The sequence below is a fragment of the Malus sylvestris genome, chromosome 2, assembly GCF_916048215.2.
Source record: "Malus sylvestris chromosome 2, drMalSylv7.2, whole genome shotgun sequence".
NCBI classification, from domain to species: Eukaryota; Viridiplantae; Streptophyta; class Magnoliopsida; order Rosales; family Rosaceae; genus Malus; species Malus sylvestris.
Genome location: NC_062261.1, coordinates 36330558 through 36340894, shown reverse-complemented (window position 1 = coordinate 36340894; position 10337 = coordinate 36330558). Strand labels below are relative to the sequence as shown.

Below are 10337 nucleotides of genomic sequence, written 5' to 3'. Positions count from 1 at the left end.
AAAAACTCTCATCTCTCAAAAGAAAAAAGCAAACAATCAACCGTCTTGTATAACAACTTTACATGAAACCTTGCTATGTCCCGAACATCCACACCTGCTACAAATGATAGCCTTCTTACTTACACTGATTTCACCAGCAAATTTGATCTTACTTTTCTTTGGTCTTCTAGACGGAATCTTTGTAATTGGAGGCCTCACACCATTTATAATAGTATCAACATTGGGTTTATCCAAATTTGAAAAATGGAAGCTTGCTTTCTAGTAATCATAAACATAATAAAAGACATCATGATTATCATGTTGCAACACCTGCAAAGCATGAGAACATGGAAAATAATTATGCTATCATTGCACACAAGAGTATGTCCTATCATCCAGACAAAAAAAAATAAAAAAATCGATTCCACTCCGTCCTAACTTCAAAAACATCTACACCAGAACAACTAATCTTCCAATGCGTGTCCTCCTTCAACAGCAACCTCATCTCATTTTCTTTCTTTGGATACAAAATTGTATGAATAGTCTGATCAAATATTCTCTTCTCAGTCATACTAACCATTTGCCGAACTCTAATGTATTCAAGGAGATCCATAAGTGGCATGCAACGACTATTCGACACCATGACGTTAAAAGATTCTGAAAGTGCATTGCTCATCGATTCCCATCTTTTACCAGGAAAATGGGCAATAGCATAGTTCTCTTTTGGCAGATCACAAAAAAAAAAAATTTCACATGCTTTTGCCCGTTATCCTTGAATTCCGCCATGCAATCATCAAAATCAGATAGAGTACATGCGTACGCACAATTTGCCAAAAGATTCATCATTTTCTTCTTTAGTCCCTCACCAGCAGCCTTTGGAAATAAAGTACTGACATTCTGTTACAAATGAACAATACAAAATTGAATGTGGAGACTCGGGAAAGAATTCTCAAATGCTCTTCAAAATACCATCATGTTTATCTGGCATAAATGTGATCACCTTCCCTTGAGGCCTCAATATACCAGATAATATTGACAATAACCATCTCCAATTTGCTATCGTTTCTTAATTAACAATAGCATAAGCAACCTCAAAAATCTCTGCACAACATAAGTGAAAATGCACTGTCAAATATCAACTATTTCTGAAATTGTGTTTGAACTACTTCTGCAACTTTTTTCCTTTATTTGAAAATAAAATCAGAGACCTATGCACAACAAAAAGAAATAGATACACTCAAATATCAACTATTTATGAGACTGGTTGAACTATTTCTATAAATGTCATTGAACTATTTCTTAAACTGTTCTTCAACTATTTCTGGACATGTTTCTTTTGTACAGTAAGAAAACAAAAACAAATAATATCAAATATAAAAGTCTGAAATTATTAACTCACCATCGTTGCTATTTTTTGCACAACAAGATAGAAATTTGCTCTTGATAAAAGTACCATTAATAAATAACATCGAGCGACAAAACATGAAACCTTTTATCCATGTATCATAAGCAATAAACAAACGAAGAAATCTATTGCTCTCCGGTACAATTTCAAGCTAAAAAACAGATCCAGAATTGCTTGAACGGGCAGATTCAACATACCAAAGCAAGAACTTGTAAGCATCAACATCATCACCATTTAACTAAAAAAATGTCATCTCTTTGCCAAAGTACGCAGTAGAATAATCAATATCTAATCCATAAAACTGTTTTAAGTTTGAAATGATCTACTTCAGTTTAATAAGAGGATTTGATTAAACCTTATCCTTGATGAAAGAAACAACAAACTGCTGTCCAACAACTTTAGTTTTCTTCTTTCGAATCATACCCTTGTATGTATGCACATTATGCAACTTATGAATAACAAAAAAGTCATTAATATCACACTTGAATGCATACACATACCAATGATAATCATCAGATTCCTTCTTAGAACACTCATCACTAATGCTATTCTTATCATTCTTTAAGTACTTCAACTCAAAACCACATTCAACTGAAAACTTCTTCAACCTATCTCGGAAATCAACACAACCTCCCCCAAAAACTTACCCCTCAGATTCTATGTAACTATCCCATCCCATTCACAATACAAATAATTATGAACACATGATAACCATACTTCCCTAAATGATCATTTTCACTAACAACAATCATAGAGTCTGATGTACAGCAAGAAGAATATATGATTTCCATAGGTAACTGAACCATGACCATCACATTTATCCATTACCAATATATCTACAATGGATTTCCCAACAACATCAAGAATCATTAACATATTGATAACATCGCATCACAATATAACAGGCAAGTAGGATTGTCATTCAAAGCATATCGCAACTCAAAACAACAAACACTCAAACCCTTAAACTTAGAACAAAGATCAATGCAAATCTGATTGAAGGTAGAAGTTGATGGAATAGAACTAACAACAGATAAACCACCATATGTAAACTGAGCTAGTTTACCATTCTTCATAACTATTGAACAAGGAAAACAAAACAATTCAAATCAATACACAATCCTTTATGCACATAACAATAAACAACAACAAAATGTAAAAGCAACAACAACTATTTATTAATCTGTTGCAAAACTAAATTTCAATCTTTGTACACTATTTCTAAAACACAACAATCACAAAATAAAAAGTAAACTGAAAATCATTATAATAACCATTGTTTCATAAACAATAACACTATTTTTGAAAAATGTTAAACACATCAAATGTGATGAACACGAATTAATTTTTAATAAATTTCTGAAAAATGAAAACAAAAGCAATATGAACAATATACAATATATACAAAACAAATAAAAACTTACCTGATATTTTTCGAAATAAGAAGTTGCTAACTAAAAATTTAAAAAACCGGAATTAATATGCTAATCTGAGAACAAATCAACATAATTATATAAGTCAAAAGAAAAAGCTAAGCATATTACATGAGAAAAAAAACAACAAAAAATCGCATTCAAAACTGCAAAAACAGTGCCAATTACCTCTAAACGAAACTCTAATCAAAATATGAAAAACGATCACTCCAATGAAATATTCAACCACGACAAACAACACCGATGATAACCATTCGAAAGTATAATCTCAAAACCTGCAACCACGACGAAACTGTTCTAAAACAAAGGATTGTTTCAAAAAAATCACCCTAATAGGAATGAAGAACAACGACGATCATGATTTAATAATGCACTCTCAAAATATTCGTCGGCAAGCAACACTCAACACATTCAACCAGATCTGGAAAAAAATTGAAAACCACTGCAGAATGAAAAACTCTGGAACTGTTCTGTAAAATAAAAATTCAATTAGTTAGGTTAGGCTAATTTCAAAATAACTAATCTAACAGAATAATTAAGTTAGGTTAACCAAATCTATTAGGGGCAAAATTGATAAACCACTGTGTTATTTTGGTTGGGCCATTTTATTTGGGCTAATATAAAAGTGGGTTTTGTACTAACCATTAAATAAACTTACAATATGGTTTTTTGTTGAAAGCTAAAATTTTCAAGCCCTTTTGGTTAGTTTTCCTTAAAAAAAATGAAGGGTTTTATCACAAATGATTCTTGAAATTGACCCACACCATCAAGATGGTCATTGAAATTGAAAATTGATAAATGTAATCCGTGAAAATGGTCATCGCAAATCAATGTGGTCCTTCCATCACAATTCCGTTAAAAATTATGTTATGTGCTGATTTGACACATAATTGATTCCCACAAATCTAGTTAATTATTGCTATGTAGATTAAAAATATTTAAATAATAAAAAAATAAATTTGTCAAAATAAATTTTTTTTTTTTAAATTCCTTGGTCTTCTTCGCGCAAGCTTGCTGCCATGACATCCCTCCCCACCAAAAGCATCCACTCCCAACAAAAGCAAAAAGAACCCAGGGAAAAGGTGGGTTTTTCCAAAATCTTCTGCTACTCGTCAGAATTATTGGTGTGGGGCCGTCGATCTAGGCCTCGGGTACAGTGGTAGGTCAGAGGATAAGGTGGGGAGAAGGTGGTGTACGCTAGAGTCAAAGACGGCGAAGATGGTTTGGTTTGATTGAGTGGTGAGGTGGTGCCGACTATGTTTTAATGGGTGATGGTGCTGATGGTCAAGTGCCAAAAATCGAGTCACGGTAGGCAGGGTTGCCATGGCAGCTGAGCCTTCGTGAGGAAGACGATGGAACTTCTTTAATTTTTTTTGACAAATTTATTTTTTATTATTTAAATATTTTTTAATCCACATGGTAATATTTAATTAGATTTTTGCGATCTAATGATGTGCCACGTTAATACATAACAAAAATTTTGACAAATTTGTGACGGAATAATCATATTGATTTGCGGCATCCAATTTCTGAGACTACATTGATCGATTTTCAATTTCAATGATCATTTTGATAGATTTCAATTTCAAGAATCATTTGTGACAAAAGCCCCAAAAAAATTGAATACTTGGTGAGAAAAGCAAATGCTTCCCAAGAACAATTGGATCCCATTATACAGAAATTCAAAGTTCAATCTCAAGGGTTGCCAAGAGTTTGTTCAGAAATTCAAAGTTAAAAAAAAAAAACGAAATGGTTTGATAAATGTGTGGATTTTTTTTTTTTTGGTAATTGACTTTGTAACCCATTTTGTTAAGAACATGTACATTTGAACTCGAGGTTCCGAGATTGATTCATTCTTCCCATAGTATTGCTTGCATGAAATTTTTTGTTTGAGTACAATGATATATTTACACTAAGAAGATGGGGAGTTCAGTTAAGCCACACAATAGATAACTTAATTTGGTATAAAATTCGCTTATCTACGAGATTTAAACCTAAGACATCTCACTTACAAGTGAAGATGAATACCACCAGATTGCAATAGTGAGTGGCTCGCTTGCATAAATTACAAGAAACATATATTTTTTTAGAAAAACTAACGAAAAGTAAAAAAAAAAACTTTAGTTTTAATAAAAATGACAAATAAAAGTTAGTGAATAGTACCAGAAAAAGGTAAAAATAAACCGTGATAAGAATATTTCGCTAAAACTCCGTTTTTTTTTTTTTTTTTTGTCAATAAAGAAGTTACATTATCAAATTAGAAATGGAAAGTAAAAGACTAGACCCACACAATAGAAAGTGCCAAGAAGTTGCCAGCCGAAAGATGCAGAAAGCTCTTCCTCTTTTGTGGACTTGAAACAATGGGGAGTTGACTTTGGAATATGCCCGATTTGCCGTTCGTATCGTCAGAATTGCTGCTCCAGTAGCATGCCAACCGATGAAGATGGCCTCCTCCTCCTCCTCCTCAAAATGTGGCAAGTACGACGTGTTCTTGAGTTTCAGGGGCGAAACGCGAAAGAAGTTGACGGACAACCTCGCCTGCACATTGAAAACCCGCGGATTCAAAATCTTTCTCGACGAGAACGAATTGACCAGAGGCGAACCTATCACATCAGAACTGAAGCAAGCAATCCAAGACTCTAGGCTTGCTGCTATCATCTTCTCAAGGGGGTATGCCGGGTCGAGATGGTGTCTTGAGGAGCTGGTGGAGATCTTGGTATGCAAAGAAACAATGGGGCTAATGGTTTTGCCAGTTTTCTATGATATCGATACTACCGATGTTAGGGATCAGACACGTGATTTTGAGGAAGCATTTCAGAGCCTTCAAGAGCGCTTCCCTGACAAGGTGCAGACCTGGAAAGATGCTCTTAAAGCAGCGGCAGAGTTGACCGGCGAGAGTTTAAGTGCAACTGCGGGGTAATTACTTACTTCCTTTTCCTTTTTAATTCCTTAATTGTATAATTCAATTGCCAACCTCTGTTTGCCAAATATCAATAAACTGTAAATTGATTTCAAGTAAAGGCTTATAATCTTTGATTTATGCATTTAAATGCAAAGCTTAGAAGCTCCGATATCAGAATATATCAATGCTTGATCTTTTGCTACCAGTGTGCTCGGATTGAGCTAAATCACATTGATTAACGTAGTGCACCTGCGCTACTGTATATTCAAATCTTTTCACTCCCAAAAAACAGAAAAAAGAATTTGGTCATGATGTGTTGAGTTTTAGATAGGTTGAGGTTTTATCTCACCATTGTTGTGTAGTGTGAAAAATGCATGATTAGGCTTTTGAAGATTAGGCCCTTGTCTCTCATACACTTTTTGATACTTTCGAATGACAAATAGTAGCACAAGATAGGGAATACAAGAAACAGAACAATATTCAAAGGCGTTTAGCAAACGAGCATTTCATTTACATTCTTTACTTGAACAAATAACTTTTCTGGCATATTTGAGAGACCTCCCTCTCTATGTACAAGTTTGATCTCTGCTTGTATTTCTTCTTGATGATCTTTTGCTCAAGTAGTCCCATGTCGGATGTTACTTCGAAATCCTTATGACAGGACTTACTTGTTAGGATTGTTTTAGGGAAATAAAGGGTGCACCAATTCTTCTCCTAAAAGGAGTAGGAAAGAATCTTAGTTTGCTTAATTCAATTTAGATGAGGAATCCTAGAAAACCATTTGGAATTGGAAAGGAAGTATAATTTCCTATTCCACTTAGAAGAGGAAGTATAATCTGCAAAGGACATGTAAGCTGCACCTTGCCTATAAATAGGATGCGGCAAGGCTTAAAACAGAGAGAAAAAGCCAGAAACAGCCGAGAAAGTTTACAAGGGATTAGTTCTAGGATTTGCAAAAGTATTGTAATCTCTATTATTAATCAAAGAAGCCGTGATTACTCTACCCAAAGAAATCACAACTGGATGTAGGCAAAAGTTATGCCGCACTAGTATAAATCTTGTGTATTTATATTCTTCTCTATTTTGCTAAGTTTTAGTCTATTGCCGTATACATCAAAGAGCAAGATTTAGAGGGAGTCAAAGTTTTAAAAATTGGTATCAGAGCTAGGTTCAAGGTGTTCTACGATGTCAAAAGCAAAGGGGATTGTTGACCTAGGGTCTGCGCTGAAACATTTTGACAGCAAGGATGACTTCACAGACTGGCAAAGAATGATGAAGAATATACTGATACAACAAGATTTGGATGATGCACACGTTGGTGAAAAGCCTACAACCATAATAGCAGAGGCATGGACCAAGGTTCTTAAGAAGGCCAAGAGCTCCATTGAGATCCATCTCACGAGATCTGTCAGATCCCACATCACAGAGAAGATGACTACTTAGGAAACATGTGTAAAGTTGGAGCATGTTTATATGGGCAAAACTGTGTCCAATAAACTTTTTCTCAAGGATGAACTATTCGAGATTCGACTAGAAGAAGGAGGTGATATTGAAGATCACGTATGCAGGCTTCCAAATTGCATAGCCAATCTTCATAAGGTCGAAGAAACTTACAAAGATGATGATATGGCTATCATCTTGTTGACGTCTCTACCTTCTTTCAAGCACTTTCGAACAACTTTAATGTTTGGAACGGAGTCCCTGACTCTTGAAGATGTGATTCAAGCCCTTCAGTCATATCCTAAATTGGATGATATAATTGAGAGCTTTTAAGGCCTTTATGCCAAAGGCAAGGAGAGAGGGTGGGAAAAGACAAAAGAAGAGAAGAGCATCAACAGGGGTAGGTCAAATCCAAGAAGAAAAAGGAAAAGAAGGAAGGTTGCTTCAAATGTGGTTCTCTTGATCATTGGAAGAGGAACTGCAAGGTTTGGAAAGAGAATAAAGCTAAGATGGAAGGAAGCTTAGGTTCAGCTAGTCAAGTCACCGAGCAAGAGAGTGACGGGGAGCTTCTTACAGTAACATCAGGCTCCAAGGCTTTCACAAGTTGGCTTTTGGATACTAGATGCACATTCTATATGTGCAGTAAAAGAATGGTTCGATACTTATAAGGAGGTCAGTAGCGGAGAAGTTTTAATGGGAGATGATTCACCACGTCCGATAAGGGGAATCGGCGCTATTAGAATTAGGTGTTTGATGGAGTGACATGAGCTTTAGGGAACGTTAGATATATTCCTAGATTGAAGAAGAATTTCATTTCCTTTGGTACTTTAGATAGGCCGGCTATGGGTATAGTTCTAAAGTTGGAAGATTCATGGTAACCAAAGGATCACTGGTGGTGATGCAAGGTGACCTATAACAGAATATGATGTACAAGCTAATTGGGACTGCAATAATTAGGGGAGCAACTCTTTCCACAAAGCAAAGTGAAGAAGACAAGACTGAACTCTAGCATCACAGGCTATGGCACATAAGTTAGAAGGAGTTGCAAGAATTGCACAAGAAATGCCTATTGTAAGGCGTGTCACGCTGCAAGTTGGACTTTTGTGAATATTATATCTCGAAAAGCAAAGAAATGTATCATTCGTAAGTAACAGTGCAAATAATCGAAGAAATGAGCAACTCAGCTATATTCACTCAGATGCTCGAGGCCTACGCCAACTAAATCCAATGGTGGAGCCAGGTATTTTGTTACTTTCATGAATGATTTTTCTAGAAAAGTTTGGGTTTATTTCATGAAGCAGAAATCCGAGGTTTTTGCAAAGTTCAAGGAATGGAACACAGAAAACAAAAATCAAATTGGAAGAAAGATCAAGTTCCTGAGGAAGTGACAATAAAGGTGAGAATACAAGTAATGAGTTACTTTGATACGCCTCAATCCAGATATCCCCAAATACCAAGATAGGCACGTGGTGGCCGACACCTGAGGGTGACAAAGCCATTTTAAACATGCATGCAAATTAAAATATGTGATAAAAAAGAAATATACTAATGCAGAACCGTGTTCAGAGTATACAATTAATCAAGAATAATATGAAAGGTTTATTATGAAAAGGCACGAACCGACGAATAGGTCCTACACAAAGGAGACTTGGAGATACCTAAGCGGAAGTGCCTTGACGCCGAGATCATGTGCCTGGAATCTAAATCTATAATCTAAATCTAAATTTTACAATAATATTTATAGTTATTGTAAACAATTATTTTTGTTTAAATTGATTATTTTGTAAGCAACTATTTATTTACAAATAAAAAATAATTAATTCACTTAATTGTCTAATCAGAATAATATAAATATTAAATTAATATGGAACTTGGGAAATGCTATCAGCCTCCCACTCTTTACTTCTCCTAAAAAAAATCAACACTCCAGATGGTTCCCCTCACAATAAAAATAGTTAAAAATTACAATTAAACTAAACATTTTATCTCTCTTCCTCTCCATCTTCATTTGCCCTCTACCTGATGAAAACCAGAAGCACAGAGCTTCCCAAAATTCCAGTTGTTTCCATCCTCTCTTCCCAAAAATTAAAAGTGTTTTTTCTTTTCTGTATTCTGATTAAAAATTATTAGAGATTATTGGATGAACTACCGAACTGACCACCGAATCCAAAAAGTACTGGTACGTACATACCGATACGGGATTCGGACACTATTTCACCGAATCGGGCAATTATGGTTCTTGATATTAAGAGTGCAGAAAAGGTATGGTTTAAGAAGCTAGTGGACTATTCCAAGTTTAGGATGTTCGGCTGCAGTGCTTAGCCACATATTTTAAGTGATGAAAGGTACAAGCTCAAACCTAAGTCTGCACACTCTATTATTAGGTTTTGAGAAAGGAGTGAAGGGTTTCAAGCTTTGGAATATCAATAACAAGAAGGTTGTTAGCTGAGATGTTTCTTTGATGAGACACCCATACCTTTGAATAAGGTTGAAAGCAGTGGGGAGAAGAAAGGCGATGTTGAATAGAAGCAACAAAGATTCCATTAATTTGTGCAGAGGAAGAAGCTTCGCAGGTGGAGCAAATTGTGTAAGAAGCAAAATCTGATGATTTTGAGGAAGAAGAAGAGCATCAGCATCATTCACCAATTAGGAATCAGGTGCAACCAGAAACATGGCAGATTGAAGGCACTCCAATCTGCCAAACATCCCAAGGGGTTCGAACTCTAATCCACAATCCACCTGTATTCAGAGATGCATAACACTGGATAAACCTAATCAAACCAAGAAGAAACTTGACAGGTTTGGGTTTGACCAAGATGAAGTTAATTATGCTCTTAACATTAGTCAAGGAGATCCGACTACTTATCGAGAAGCTATAGCAAGTGATGAGCAAGATAGTTGGATAAGTGTTATGACATAAGAAATAGAGTCCCTTTACAAGAACTCTGTTTAGGAGTTGGTTCCTAAGCCCAAAAACAAAGCTAGTTGGATGCAAGTGGGTATTTAGGAAAAATGAAGGACTACATGATCTGGAAGCTGTGAAATTCAAAGCAAGGCTCGTGGCTAAGGGGTACTCACAAAAGAAATGGGTGGATTATAATGAGATCTTTTCACTAGTAGTCAAGCATACTTGTATCAGATTGTTTTTAGCAATGGCAACTTAGCATGACATGGAGAT

At 35.4% G+C, this 10337-nt stretch overlaps 1 protein-coding gene and 1 pseudogene across 1 annotated transcript in view; one reads left to right on the top strand and one right to left on the bottom strand.

Moving 5' to 3' along the window:
• Window positions 1-841: 841 nt before the first annotated feature.
• LOC126589138 (uncharacterized) lies at window positions 842-1805 on the bottom strand (annotated as a pseudogene).
• Window positions 1806-5145: 3340 nt separating this feature from the next.
• LOC126589013 (disease resistance protein RUN1-like) overlaps window positions 5146-10337 on the top strand; it is a 37567-nt gene continuing 32375 nt past the window's right edge. Inside the window, exon 1 of the mRNA XM_050254193.1 lies at window positions 5146-5733. Coding sequence (XP_050110150.1) covers window positions 5255-5733 — 479 coding nt within the window. The 5' untranslated portion in view covers window positions 5146-5254. The remainder of the gene's footprint in view (window positions 5734-10337) is intronic.